The 14,833-nt window shown below is 46.4% G+C and overlaps 1 protein-coding gene across 5 annotated transcripts in view; it reads left to right on the plus strand.

Moving 5' to 3' along the window:
* The window catches only part of ubr2 (ubiquitin protein ligase E3 component n-recognin 2), a 78,940-nt gene that overhangs the window by 58,254 nt on the left and 5,853 nt on the right, over positions 1-14,833 (plus strand). The window contains exons 12-39 of one of the 5 annotated variants that reach the window (XM_039621913.1): positions 1,266-1,364; positions 1,442-1,540; positions 1,926-2,125; positions 2,696-2,795; positions 2,884-3,012; positions 3,192-3,375; positions 3,457-3,518; positions 3,614-3,724; positions 3,800-3,865; positions 3,998-4,114; positions 4,512-4,572; positions 4,658-4,782; positions 6,281-6,333; positions 6,502-6,604; positions 6,993-7,041; positions 7,123-7,277; positions 9,457-9,559; positions 9,668-9,777; positions 9,873-9,956; positions 10,060-10,238; positions 10,494-10,702; positions 10,783-10,876; positions 10,946-11,107; positions 11,243-11,331; positions 11,408-11,468; positions 11,552-11,700; positions 13,146-13,201; positions 13,379-13,475. In XM_039621913.1, coding sequence (XP_039477847.1) covers positions 1,266-1,364; positions 1,442-1,540; positions 1,926-2,125; positions 2,696-2,795; positions 2,884-3,012; positions 3,192-3,375; positions 3,457-3,518; positions 3,614-3,724; positions 3,800-3,865; positions 3,998-4,114; positions 4,512-4,572; positions 4,658-4,782; positions 6,281-6,333; positions 6,502-6,604; positions 6,993-7,041; positions 7,123-7,277; positions 9,457-9,559; positions 9,668-9,777; positions 9,873-9,956; positions 10,060-10,238; positions 10,494-10,702; positions 10,783-10,876; positions 10,946-11,107; positions 11,243-11,331; positions 11,408-11,468; positions 11,552-11,700; positions 13,146-13,201; positions 13,379-13,475 — 3,106 coding nt within the window. The remainder of the gene's footprint in view (positions 1-1,265; positions 1,365-1,441; positions 1,541-1,925; positions 2,126-2,695; positions 2,796-2,883; positions 3,013-3,191; positions 3,376-3,456; positions 3,519-3,613; positions 3,725-3,799; positions 3,866-3,997; positions 4,115-4,511; positions 4,573-4,657; positions 4,783-6,280; positions 6,334-6,501; positions 6,605-6,992; positions 7,042-7,122; positions 7,278-9,456; positions 9,560-9,667; positions 9,778-9,872; positions 9,957-10,059; positions 10,239-10,493; positions 10,703-10,782; positions 10,877-10,945; positions 11,108-11,242; positions 11,332-11,407; positions 11,469-11,551; positions 11,701-13,145; positions 13,202-13,378; positions 13,476-14,833) is intronic. The other 4 variants (XM_039621914.1, XM_039621916.1, XM_039621915.1 and 1 more) reach the window with 4 other exon arrangements.

A 14,833-nucleotide genomic window follows, 5' to 3' on the forward strand; every position in this document is an offset into this window, starting at 1 on the left:
CAGCAGGACACCCTAGGTCGATGATCGATGTTGTAATCGTATCATTGGATCTGCAAGTGTATATTCTGGATACTCGGGTGAAAAGAGCTGCTGAGGTGTCAGCTGATCTCCTCCTGGTGTTGAGGTTGATCAGGTTGTAGGGTAGGACTGTGTAGGACAGACTTGCCTCACTTAAACATATAGTGAGAGTGCAATGCGAATGCTTGGCACAGTCCACTTCCACTCCCACTTCCAACTGAGCCATCAGGCTGAAGAAGGAATCCTATTGGCCTTTGTTAGCCTGCGGGACTTCACAGACAGCCAATGGGTACCGGAAGGTCAAACGCAACACGTACCCGGGCAGTGGCTGAAGCAAAAACTTGGGTGTGGGAGGAGTTCAGTAAGGTCAATGAAAAAGACTTTCCTTGAAAGCGATTCTGGCAAACCGTCAGGCGACTTGGGAATGGAAAGCAGCGCTCTACCCGCACTATACACAGTGCGGGTAGAGCGCTGCTGACTTCAGCTGAGGATATAGTTGGACGATGGAAGGAATACTTCCAGGATCTCCTTAATCCCACTGATACAACTTCTGTAGAGGAAGCAGCAAATGGGGGTGGCGAGTCATCCATCACTGGGGGCGAGGTCACTGAGGCAGGTAAACAACTCCTTGATGGCAGAGCCCCTGGGGTGGATGAGGTTTGGTGTGAGTTCCTAAAGACTTAGATGTTGTAGGGCTGTGTTGGACACGTCTCTACAGTGTTGCATGGAGATGCAGGGGAGTACCTCTGGATTGGCAGACTGTGGTGGTTCCCAACTTCAAGAAGGATGGGATGATATACCAGTATAAAAATCCGCTAAAGTTAAAGATCATGTCCATGCTGGTGATCACTCAGCTAGAAAATCAATTAAAAAGTCGACTGACAGAAAGACTTCAGTGATCAAAGCACTTATGTCCACACATTATTCACAGGAATCAGTCTTCGGACTGAAACTAACCCTCCAGTCTGTGAAACATAAATAATATAAAATGGGTCACGCTGAGCTGATCGCCTGAAGCTGCTGCTGGTCTTGATTAAAGAACCAGTCGCTGCTGTGTATGTGCTGTGTTAAGGTCAGGTTTACAGAACTAACACAAGTCTTGATACACTTTTCTTTTGTGAGCGGTTTTAAAAATATCAGAGTTTTAGCAACAGGTTTTTAAAGGAGTCAGTGTGTGGGTGGTGGTGGGGTGTTGGGCGGACAGCAGCGACCTCTGACCCAGAGGTGAAATGTCGTCCCTCCTCCAGAACTACAGACGCCTGCAGACAGATTTTATGGAGGATGACCACGAGCGAGTGGTGTCAGTGACGTCGCTGTCTGTCCAGCTCTTCACCGTCCCGACCATGGTGAGTACTCCTCCTACTCCTCCTGCACCTCCACACACCTTTCTCTCTCTGTGTCCCCCTCTCTCTCCCGCTGCTAGAATTACGAACGCTTGCAGAGCGACTATGTGAAAGACGACCACGGCCGTGAGTTCTCCATCACTGACCTGTCAGTGCAAATGTTCACCGTACCGTCACTGGTGAGTTCAGGTGGCTGCCCCCGGAGTAGACGTCACCGCACAGGCTGAGTTCACACCTGGTCAGTTTAAAGTGGGTGCTTCACCCTCAGGTGGAACGGATGTCAGACATCACTGAGAAAAATCTTATGATCTAAATTCATCCCTGAAGTTTCACTGAAAGCTGATTAGTTGATAATCAATAATAATAACAGCTATAATTATTATTAATATATTATGTATTAATAATAGAATAATAATAATCAGAGCAATCACCTTTAATGTTTAGTTCTCCAGAATCCGCCAAAATAAATTTCACAAGCAAAGAAACACAGATCAAAATGATAATAGGCCAAACACTGAACATGAGGAACGACACGTCTGTACGTGTGTGGGTGTGTGTGTGTGGGTTTGTGTGGGTGTGTGGGTTGCAAATGTTCTGCAGGCCCGGATGCTGATGGTGGAGGAGAACCTGATGACCACCATCATCAGGACCTTTGTGGATCACCTCCGCCACAGAGACCCGCAGGGGCGCTTCCAGTTCGACCGCTACACCGCCCAGCAGGCATTCAAGTTCGGGAGAGTCCAGAGCCTCATTGGTGACCTCAAGTGAGCCCCAGTTACAGGTTATGAAGGGCCAGTTAGAGCAGCGGTCCCCAACCCCCGGGCCTCGGACCGGTACCGGTCCATGAGTCGTTTGGTACCGGGCCGCGAGAGTTGAGGCTCAGGTGTGAAATGTATGGTTTTCAGGGTTTTTATCGGTTTTCAGCGTTATTTTGTTATCGTTTTTATCGTTAACTCGGTTTTCCTGGGTCTTTTCACGTGTGTTATGAATAAATCTTCTTTTTTTCAGTACCGGCACTAGTTTTATTTTGTTGTATTTATCCGCGACACCTTATTGCCGGTCCGTGAAAATATTGTCGGGTATAAACCGGTCCGTGGCGCAAAAAAGGTTGGGGACCGCTGAGTTAGAGGTTATGAAGGGCCAGTTACAGGTTAGTTGGAGACCAAATAGAGACCGGTTCTTGTGCGATGAACCTACACTGTGAATGCAGGGTACCCATGAATCCTGTTCTGTAGCTTGATGAATCTTCTTTCACAAGTCTAAACACTGTGGGTGTGTGTTGGGTTTTATGATAAAACCAGGCCTCCCAGTGTAACCAGTGCCTTTACATGCAGGTATGTCCTGATCAGCCCTCCGTCCAAGTGGAGCGATCAGCTCAGACTCAAGTTTCTAGAAGGTTTCTATGCTTTTCTGGAGCTGCTCAAGTGCATGCAGGTAATATGGAGACAGTGTGAGGTTTACCTGTACAGGTGCAGCCCAAACATCTCTGAGCCTGTCTGTCTGTGAACCCGCCTCCCTGCAGGGCATGGACCCAGTGGTGAGACAGGTGGGACAGCACATTGAGATGGAGCCTGAGTGGGAGGCGGCGTTCACGCTGCAGATGAAGCTGACCAACATCATCACCATGATCCAGGAGTGGTGCTCCACTGATGTGAGACTGCACACTGAACACGCTACATGTAACATGACAAATGTCACCTTTTATGTTTCTACAGTTTATTTTTTTTCTGGATCAATAATCTGATTAGTTTTAAATAAACGGATTGATTGAGTGAGCCATCCAAGCCTTTTCTTTGCTTCTTTGTTTCTTTGTGTGTGTGTGTGTGTCAGGAGCGTGTGCTGATTGAGGCCTACAAGAAGTGTCTGAGCGCTCTCAGTCACTGTCATAGCAGCCTTCCAGACGGTGAGCAGCCAATCAGTTTGAGCCTGGCAGGCCACAGTGTGGAGACGTTCAGGTATCAGGTGTCTCAGGAAAAAGTCTCTATACACCTGCCGGTCTGCAGGCTGCTGGCAGGTAAACACACACACACACATTTTAAAAGTCACACCATCTGTCGCCACGTCCTGTTTGAAGTTGTATCAATCACCTCCTCAGGTCTGCACGTCCTCCTCAGCAGAACAGAGGTGGCGTCTCGTTTCCCTGAGCAGCTCCCATTGGTCAGTAATATATCCGATTATTATTGATCCCTGATAGGAAACGCTATTTTCAAACCAGTTTGATTCATTGATTATTGATACCACGTGTCCCTCAGGGTGAACTCAGCCCCCCCCTTCTGATCGAACTCCCCCTCCGTTGCCTGGTGCTCTGTGCCCAGGTGCATGCTGGAATGTGGAGGAGGAACGGCTTCTCACTGATTAACCAGGTGAGTTCTAACCTGTTTATCAATGCAGAAGGGATCAATGCTGATTGGCTAAGTTTCTGCTGTTTGTTGTTTCAGATTTATTATTACCACAATGTAAAGTGTCGAGTCGAGATGTTCGACAAAGACATCATCATGCTACAGGTACAACTCGCCTGTACTGACGCTCCACTTATTCTACCAGTGTGACCTGCTGACTCTGCAGCGCTAACGCCTCTGTGAAGCGTTGCTGCAGACTCTCTGCTCACGCTCGCTGCTGTTTTTGGTTGGGTGCAGGCAGGGGCGTCCATGATGGATCCAAACCACTTCCTGATGATCGTTCTGAGTCGATTTGAACTGTTTCACGTTTTCAGCACCGCAGACATCAGGAAAAGATACAGAGAGGCCAACAAGGTCAGTCCTCTTCTGTCGTCAGGACGCCGTGACGTTACTGCTAAGCTTATCGGCCCCACCCTCGACACAGATACATTTCCAAAGATTGTTATGTTAAAGCTCCTGCAGCGTCAGGCGAAGCAAAGCTGCAGCAGATTAAATTCAGACACCTGCACGAACAGACAAGAAGTCAGATTTCACAGCAGGTCGCTTTGACGTGTCTGTTTATTTGCACGTAACGTGAAATTAGAATCACGTCTGCAGGTCAGACATTCACATTACGCCGTGTTTGACATTCAAGTCCTCAAAAATCCGTTTGCAATGTTGAATCATTCGAGTTTAGATGGCAAAAATGGACTATGCAGGTTAAACGCTACAGGTGTACGACTGCCTCCTCCCACTCTGTCCTGTGTTTCAGGACCTGGTCCAGCAGAACACTCTGATCGAAGAGATGCTTCACCTCATCATTATGGTGGTCGGTGAGTTTGTCTCCTCTGAAAATGAGTCAGAGAGGTCGTCTTGTCCAGGTGCAACGTTAGCACTGCCTCTGAATGTGTGTTACAGGTGAGCGGTACGTGGCGGGCGTCGGCCAGGTGGAGCCTTACGATGAGGTCAGAAGAGAAATCATCCACCTGCTGTCCATCAGACCGATGGCTCACAGCGAGCTGGCCAAGGCTCTACCTGAGAATGTGAGACCCTCACTTGTCTGTTAATGTTTTTTAGTTCTGCTGTTACATATTTGTTAAAGTATTTGTGAGTTCTGCTTTAAAAAGTTTGTTAACCCTCTGGGGTCGACGGACGCGCCGGCACATCCAAATCACATCCAATTCAAGATGACATAGCAACAAGATGCAGCCAACCCGAGTCTCCAAATTTGAAGTCTAAGTGCGGACTTCAAACTATATACAAGTTTTTAAGTTGTGTTGATAGGACACGAAAAACCAGAGTCATGATCAAAAATATACCTGATGTTTTTTCCTGAATACTATCGGCACTCTCTGCTTGTGACAAAATAAAAGAAAGAAAAAGCACCGCTTTCCTTTTGGTGAAAAAATGTACCATGTCGACCAATCAAAAACTGATATGGCAACATGTGACAATTGGTTGTTTAGGAAGAAGGAGAAGTTTTAGGAGTGACAGCGGTGAGAGAGAGAGTTCAGAGAAAGAGATTTGTGACACTTAGTGTGTTTGGAGTGTGTAGTTGGTGTGTAGTTTGTGTGTACTTTTGTTGTTAGTGGGTAGTTTTATGTAGTTTTTTGTGTTGTTGGTGGGTAGTTTTATTTAGCTTTATGTAGTTTGTGTGTACTTTTGTGTTGTTAGTGGGTAGTTTTGTGTTGTTAGTGGGTAGTTTTGTGTAGTTAGTGGGTAGTTTTGTGTAGTTAGGGTGTACATACAACTGTACGCTGCTACCCACCAACTACACAAGTAGTGTAGTTGATGTTGTTGTGTGTGTTAGAACAATGAGGCGACTGCTGAATGTCACAGTTGCTGCCAAAAAGCCACCAAAGGCAGATTACAGTGTGAACTGTGTCTCCAGGTGTGAACAGGAGCAGGGATACACCTGCTGCTGTCAGGCCTGCAGGTATCAGGCTGTGATGTTCTCCTTTATCTTATAGTGGACAGAAATTATTTTTTGGAGTGGCACAAATAATTTGTGTGGCATGTTATTTGATGCAGAACACCTGATTGTTCTGTGAATAGTTTGAAATGGTTATAAAACCCCCGCCTTGGCTGCATTTTTAGGTAAATAGATGCAAATAACTTGTGCATAGGTTTTTAAAATGTACAGTTTATATTTGCATTTCAAATAATGAAAATGATTCATTAATGTTTGTGTTTGTTACAGTAAAAAATATAATTAATACAACTGTAGTAGTATGACATACTAGTATACCAGTATGTCAAAATGAAAAAATAACTGTAAATTCAGACATGTGAGGTCGTGCTGAAAAGAATGATACCAAACAAGGCAAAGTAAATGGGTAAAATCAAAGGTAACCCCAGAGGGTTAAACTCATAAGATCTGCTGAACAAGTTAACCTGACTTACCTGAGGCTAAAATGTTTTCCTGCATTTTGTTAGTTTGTTTGTTATTTAGTGTTCCTGAGCACAGGGAATTTACTGTTTTTACTTCTGTGCGCTGAAACATTTTTAGTTTGATGTATTAACCTGAGTTTGTGTCTTCAGGGGAACAAGGAGACTGGGCTGGAGAGAGTCATCGACAGCGTGGCTTCATTCAAGTCAGTCTTCCACCTCAAATATCATCAGTCCACCTTAAATACACGTGCATCCTTAAAATATCTCTTTGTTGTCATTAAGCTCTAAGATACAATAACTGCAGTACTGAGTGTATTACTGTGTATTTGGACTGCAGTACTGACTGTCGTATTGTGTATTTGTACTAACAGGAAACCAGGTGTGACAGGTAGAGGGCTGTATGAGCTCCGCCCTGAGTGGAACAGATACTTCAACCTGTACTTCCATCACTACAGCAGAGCTGACCAGTCAAAGGTATGCTCACTGATCTGGATGCGGATCAAAGCGTTATTGATTGATCGTTATTGGGGCGATCGTGGCTCAAGAGTTGGCAGTTCGCCTTGTAATCGGCTCGGACAGTCTCGGTCGTTGTGTCCTTGGGCAAGACACTTCACCTATTGCCTACTGGTGATGGCCAGAGGGGCCGATGGTGCGATATGGCAGCCTCGCTTCTGTCAGTGCGCCCCAGGGCAGCTGTGGCTACAACTGTAGCTGCCTCCACCAGTGTGTGAATGTGAGAGTGAATGAATAGTGGAATTCTAAAGCGCTTTGAGGGTCTCGAAAAGCGCTATATAAATGCACTCCATTATTATTATTATTATTACAGGCTGTTGCCATGGTAATGCTGCGTCCTTTGTTTCAGGCTGAGGAAGCTCAGAGAAAGCTGAGGAGACAGAGCGGCGAGGACACAGGTAAGCACACCTGTCCGTAACACCGGCAGGAAGACTGATGGATGACATAGTCACCATGGTAACGTGTCTTTGTGTGTGTAGCCCTCCCCCCTCCCCCTCCTCCCCCCCTCTGCCCTCTCTTCGGCAGCCTGGTGAACCTCCTGCAGTGTGACGTGCTGCTCGCCATAGAGGGCGCCGTGCTGCAGTGGGCCGTGGAGCCCAGCGGGGGGGGCTGGACTGAGTCCATGCTGCAGAGGGTGAGTGTGTGTGTGTTTAGAATGGAGTAGCTCTTTATTGTTGTTGAGGATGAAATAAAATATAAATGAGACAGCAGGAATAAATAACCAAGAGGGGTAGGGTTGACACACTGAAGAGCAGAGGTCTGGGAACCAGTCCAAAGACGTGGTCTGAACAGTGTGAGTGGCCTGAGTGATGGGGGGTGTACAGACCATGGCCCTTTCTCAATTCTCAAGTATGCAGGTCCGTACTCGGGTTACAGACTCACAATTGGAACACCAGCATACTCGATGATGTCACAGTTTTTACTGCCGTCGCCTCTTAATGCAGAGGTTCCCAAAGTGTGGGGCCCGCCCCTGGGGGGGTTGGTTAGGTTAGGTAGTGGGGGGACACGAACACTTTTCTTGTAAAAAAGGGGGGCCTGGCAAAAAAAGTTTGGGAACCACTGTCTTAATGTAACTGTGATTAATATGTTATGAAGCTGAACTTTGATCTCAGCCAAACCGATTTACTCAGGAACAAATAAAACACTGAAATAAACCAAACAATAACATTTTTAAGTTATCTAAGTGACTTACATATTATGTTTAACCTCAGTAGCCAAAGACCACAGGTGGTTTGAAAACGATGTGCCGGGAGTTCGCTGTTCCTGCCGGCTCTAGTGACCCTTGACCTCCCGGTCAGCTATCGAGCTGGTAGGTAACAGACGTCTCCGAAAACGTCGGAGCACTTTTTCAAATATGTGATGTCTGGATAAATCGAGCAGATATTTGAAGTTTACACAGCTACATCCTCGCCTGAATGTATCTAAAAAGTTTATTTTGTGACCCGGAAAGAGTCATATTTAAAAGTTTTTAGCTGCGCTCCTCCACTATTGCCATGTTTGAGTTTTGGACGAAATGCATTCTGGGATATTTGGCTGTACCAAGTCCACACAAGTCATCAAGATGACGTATCACGAGTACACGAGAACGCAAGTACGCATATTGAGACAGGTCCCATGGCTCAGACTGGTGAGGTGGGTGGGTGGGGTGCAGATTCCACCCGTTCTCCATTTATAATGAGAGCTAGGTGGAGCTGTTGGTGCCTCCTGAAGTCCAGTATGGGTTCTTTGGTTTTAAGGACATTCAGCTTCAGGTTACTCTCTGAGCACGGGACAAGTTCTGTACCTCCGCCCTGTACGCTATCTCATCTCCATCAGACTTGAGCCCAACAATTGTGGTGTCATCGGAATACGTGACGATGACGTTGGTTGGTGGGTTGGTGTACAGGGTGTAAAGTAGGGGGCTGAGAAAAGGACCTACTGAGTGAAGGTGTCCAGGTCCTGCTGCTCAAAGATGGACCCGTGTGACAGATCAAAACAAGGAGAGCAACATCTGGCCATGTTTTAATGACCTGGGTGCTTGGAGGGAGGGGAGGGAGGGGAGGGATGAGGAGCAGAGAGAGGTGGTCAGATGTGTCAGGCTGTACTGTCCCCCTGGTAGGACACTTGACCTGCTGGTGGAATTTGTATAGTACAGATTGCAAACATGCCCAATAATGTCCTTCACAATGATATGGACAGATATGCTCTCTCTGCTGTTTACTGATAATAAGTTGAAGGTGGCTGAGTGCTGAGCTAACGTTAGCATCAGGGGGAAGTAAACAATGCTAACTATGGCTACCGTTAGCTTGCAAGGTAGATCAAAGGACCTGCACTGAATGGACATGACCTCTGACTCCGGTGAGCAGTGCCTGTTTATAGTTGGGTTGTTACAACTGCAGTCCTACCGCCCCTGCCCTTACCTTTGTTGTGGTCCTGGTGGTGTAGGGTCCAGCCCAGTGACTCCACTGGGGCATCAGGGATGTTTGGATGGAGCCAGGATTCAGTTACAGTCAGTAGACAACACTCCCAGTCAACACGGTTGTAGTACATCTCTGATTGTAGCTCCTCTCTTTTGTTTGTGAGGGATCTGGTGTTGGTGAGGAAGCTGAGTGAAAGCGGAGATTTGCGTTGTGTTTTCGATAGCCAACTCTGCGTCCCACTTTTGTTTCCTCGTGTGTGGTTCATCAGTGTCAGATCAGCATGAAGAGCTTTAATGGCTCACTTTAATCATCACTGTGATCTTCAGAACCACCTGTAGAGGGCGCCCTCTGTCCTAAATAAAATGAAACACCCTATTCAAAGTGTGTGTGTGTGTGTGTGTACCTCACCTGCAGGTGCTCCACCTGGTGGGCATGGCTCTGCTGGAAGAGCAGCAGCAGCTGGAGAACAGCAGCGGATATGAAGATGTCACTTTCAACTACACCTGCAAGATCACACGTTAGTACACTTGTGCGTGTGTGTGTGTGTGTGTGTGTGTGTGTGTGTGTGTGTGTTTACCTGTGTGTGTGTGTGTGTGTGTGTGTGTGTGTGTGTGTGTGTGTTTAGGTCCAGGTGAGGCACCCAGTACTTCAGGAAGTGTCCTGGCTCTGCTGGAAAGTCTGCAGAACGCTCCTCACCTGGAAGTCCACAAAGACATGATACCCTGGATCCTCAAGGTAACCGCTGCGCTGATGTCACTGTGATGTCATTGTAAATTAACACCAGAGTGAAGGTGAGAAACTGAATCAGTATGATCTCTGTGTGTGTGTAGATGGTGTCAAACATCAAAATGATGAGAGAGCGAACATCGTCAGCCTCCTCTTTTACCGTCAGCCCAGAAAGAGGCTCGGAGGAGGTGAGACTCAGCACTGCTTCCTCTTCCCTGGTTATTGACTGACTGATTGGCTCATTAACTGATGTGTTGATTAAGTGATGCATTGATTGGTTCCGCGCTGCAGACGATGAAGGACAAAGATAAGGCAGAGAGGAAGAGGAAGGCGGAGATGGCGAGGCTCCGTAGGGAAAAGATCATGGCTCAGATGTCAGAGATGCAGAAACACTTCATCAACGAGAACAAAGAGCTGTTCCAGCAGAGCATGGAGGAGCTGGAGGCGTCCACGTCAGCCACCCGCCACAGGTACAACTGCATATTTACACCAGTACACACCTAATACCTACTTACTTTCATTCACATTTACTAGACGCCTCACTATCAGCTGAGCACAGGTATGACTGTACAAAGCCATATTTACCTGTTGGAATATTAAGTACACTTAACGTTAAGTGCAGGCAAGGACAGGTACACCTGTGGACTTACCTGCTGCAGAGCACATGTGTGTTTGAAGAGCTTATTCAGAGAATATTAAAAGATCCTCTCCATCCTGCTTTACAGTCCTCCCAGTGCAGAGCTCACCTGTGTGTCCCAGGTGGCCGTTGGTCCCAGGAGGGTGGGAGGGACTGAGCGCCGACAGCTGGTCACCTGTATCCTGTGTCAGGAAGAGCAAGAGATCAGAGGTCACAGCAGAGCAATGGTGCTTGCAGCATTTGTCCAAAGGTCCACTGTTCTGTCCAAAAACCGCCACTGCAACCTGCCCAACCCAGGTGGGCAGAGCTCCAGTTTGACATCATCAGGCGAGTGACCTGTCAAAGTTCAGGTTTTAACCTGTTATCGTGTGTTTCAGAGCACCGTGATCCCCTGTTCATGCACCCTGACCTCTGTCTAGGGATTCACACCGCCAGCTGTGGACACATCATGCACGCCACCTGCTGGCAGAGGTGACTCCCCTCACTTGCACACCTTCCAGTTGGCTCTCAGGATGTTACACCTGTCCTCACTCTGTTCAGGTACTTTGAGGCGGTACAGCTGAAGGAGCAACGGCGTCAGCAGCGTCTGAGAGGCCACACGAGCTACGACGTGGAGAACGGCGAGTTCCTATGTCCGCTCTGCGAGTGTCTGAGCAACACTGTGATCCCCATGCTACCGCACGCAGCCTCACCTGACCACAGGTACGCTCACCTGACTGCAGTGAGACACTCACACAATAAGCACACCTGTGCTAACCACAGGTACACAAGTTCCTGGTTTTTACCTGATGTTGTGTGAATGATTTTCTCTCTCTCTCTTTTTTTTTTTTTCTTCAGTGTTGAAAATCCTAGTTTGGAGGTGTGGCTTAAGACAACCAATCAGCAGATAGCAGCTCTGCACTCTGCACACAGGACGCAGTCTGATGGTGAGTTACCTGTAAGAAAACGGAGTCAAACTGAGCTGTGTGTGTGTTAATGTTTATTAATGCATGTGTGTTCCAGGTGCAGCAGAAGAGGCGGAGCCTGTCGTTCCTCAAGGGTTCAAAGTTGACTTCACGCCACAGTGAGTCACGTGCTGTTTGTACTGATCCTGATCAATAACCTAATGGGATATTATGTGGTGATGATGTCATTGTGATGTCACAGGAACCCGTTCTCCAGCAGCATCAGTGAGATGATTACCACCTTCAGCCTGTCTACCTATAAGGTGGGACTCAAGGTGAACCCCAACGAGCAGGACCCCCGAGTCCCGGTGCTGAGCTGGTCCTCCTGCGCCTACACCATTCAAAGCATAGGTATACACTGGGGATGGATCGATCCGATATTACGTATCGGTATCGGTCCGATACTGACCTAAATTACTGGATCGGATATCGGAGGGAAATAAAAAATGTAATCCGATCCATTAAATATCAAAAAAGCACCTCACAAAACTTATGACATGGCGTAACTCAGCTCATCACCGTAGCACGTTGGAGCAGTATGCGTCACATGATAGAGCGGCTGTGTGTATTTGTAGCCTCGCTAGCAATCCGGCATTTCATCTCCGAGGAAGTTATCCCAGAGAGAAGTTAAGCAAGTGTGTAAGTTCATCTCTGAATGTTTATAAAGCGTTCCCGCGTTAAGCTTATGACTGCCTCTCATTCTCCCCCTCCCTCTCCTGTTGCTGCTTCAATCATGAAACTGATCAATGATCAGCTGATCGGCTTTTCTGTCTCGACTCCGTCTCTCTTGTTTGTTTGTCGCCGCTGAACAACAGCAGCACGTTTAAGTTCTTGTTAGAATTTATTTAATATTACTTTCTACACCAGGATCCTTTTCTACGTAGCTGATGGCTGGTAACTGTGCAGGGGCGGATCTAGCAAAGTTTAGCCAGGGGGGCCGACAGGGCATGAACAGGGAAAAGGGGGCACAAAGACATACTTTTCTTTCTTATTCTTATTTAAAATGTCTAGTTTTTAATAAATAATTATCTGAATCTTACACCCAAAGTTTTAATCTGATGTAAAATGTATAGAAATCCATTATTGTATTGTAGTAATGAATTTATATAGTATCTGTGCAGTCTGCAATTCTGTTAACGAAAGATGTTGAATCTATTTAATCTTGAAAAATAATTGATTTCTGAGCATTTTTATTCACGTCGATTAAACATCATGAGGTGGAGGGTGGGGGGTGGTTTCCTTTTTTTTTTTTTTTTTTTTGCTGGGAGTTTGCAACCCTATTAGTTAGGTTGCTTAATATTTCTGCTAAGTACTCTTTAAAATACCAGAATAGGGAGGATGGAGCAGGTTCAAGTTTATTAGATTGATCAGTGTTGCTGAACTATGAAATATTTTGGGCGCAGTGTATTTTTTGCATACAGGTATAACAGAATAGCTTTAGTGTTTGTTTTTTTTTAAACTTCAGTATGAACTTATACAAAATGCAGCAAGATATTTAAAAAACTGTTTTATTGATTAAAGAATACAATATATCGGATTCATATCGGTATCGGACATAAAAAAGTGGTATCGTGCCATCTCTAGTATACACACCTGAGAGGTGCACGCACAACCACCCGAGAGAGGTGCACGCACAACCACCCGAGAGAGGTGCACGCACAACCACCCGAGAGAGGTGCACGCACAACCACCCGAGACAGGTGCACGCACAACCACCCGAGACAGGTGTACACCTGACACAGGTGTGCTCCCACCTGAGAGGTCACAGGTTGTCCTGTTATTTTGTTTTTCTGCAGAGCGCCTGCTAATGGATGAGGAGAAGCCACTTTTTGGAAGTTTACCTTGCCGACAGGTAACACTGTTTATGACAAAGAAGAGCTGTGAATGATCAGACAGAGGGGGTGGGGTTTAAGAAGAGGTCACCGAATTTAATTATAGATCAGTGTACTGATTACTGAATTCTGTGCATCATTCGGTCTCCGACAGATGCTGCGGTTGCCTTGGTAACCTGATAATGTGTGTGTTGCAGGACGACTGTTTGAGTTCTCTCACCAGGTTCAGTTCAGCGTGTTGGACTGCAGCTCCTCTGAAAACTGTTCACACCCACTTCATCAGACTGTTGTCAGGTACAAACACACACACACACACAGTCTCATTTACACTCAATCCCTCATTTACAAGAGAGACCTGTTACCGACAAACAAACAAAAATTACACCAATAAAAGAAACAAAAAGTCCCCAGAGACTATTTCACAGAAACATTTGTACGTCTTTTGAAGTCTGCAAGTGAAATCAAGAGAGCTTCAGCTCCTTGTGCAATGAGGACGGAGCAGAAAAGGAGAAAGCCGTCTTCCCAAGCCCTGTACGAATTGATGGAACGACGAACATAATGATGTCCTGAGACTGCAGTCTGTGACTGTTTGTGCAACATATACTCAGATATATAAGTGGACAATAAACCATAATAGATTTATACAGAAAGTGATACCAACGAACCATCCTGCGTGGGGCTAATGAGGACCAGTCAACCTGAGAACAGTGGTGTGTTAAAGGTTTGCAGCCAGTTTTAAATCTGAATGCCTGGCCATAGACAGAAAATCTAAAAGGTGAAGAGAGCGAGCAGAGGTATCCAGTAATGTCTGACATAAAATGCCATGATCAGCAGTGTCAAAGGTTTCTGCTAGATCAATAAAAAGAGCTGCACTGTATATTAGAGCTGGGCGATATATCGAGTTTTTTAAAAATATCGATATATTTTTATACGAGATATAAGATGTGACAATATCCTTTATATCGATATAGTCTATGTTACGTTATAATTATAGTTGCGGAGCCGCAAGTTTGCCTCTCTTTTGTCTTTTCGCAACGTTACTCGACCCTCGCCTCCCTTCACTGAACACAACTCCCCTCCTCCCCATCGCTTCACCTGCAGGCAGCGACAAGATGGACACGGCAAATCTCCGTTAATGAGTTACTGCGCATCGCCCCGTGCGTGTGGCTGGACGGCGTCAACGTGCTAACGAGCTAGCCACGCTAACGAGCTAGCCACACTAACGCCATGCACGGCCTGAAATCCTTTCATCTTCTCAAAAGTTGACTGCGCGCCTTTTGTATGAATTGTGGTTGTGCTTGATGACCGCGAACCGATTTTATGTGATACACAGCGCTCAGCAATCTGTCAACAAATGTTTTAGTTCGACTTTGCTAAGCTACGGAGCTGCACCGCTTGATGGATTGTCGGAGCATTACGGCTACCGAGGAGCCTCGCGGAGTGATACGTACTGTGCGTCAACGTAATATTACCGTGTTGTGTGTATAAGGACCATAAATGGCACCTGTTCAGAGACATGGTTAGGCGGATTTCAAACTCCAGGCTGTCAGTCACGCAGTAGAAGTTGGGAACAGAGCAGCTGTGAAATCTGTCTATGTTATTATGCTCAGCGTCTTTTAGTTTACATTTTGACTGCACAATTGTGAGCTCTT

This window comes from Oreochromis aureus, linkage group 13 (assembly GCF_013358895.1).
Source record: "Oreochromis aureus strain Israel breed Guangdong linkage group 13, ZZ_aureus, whole genome shotgun sequence".
Taxonomy (NCBI): Eukaryota; Metazoa; Chordata; class Actinopteri; order Cichliformes; family Cichlidae; genus Oreochromis; species Oreochromis aureus.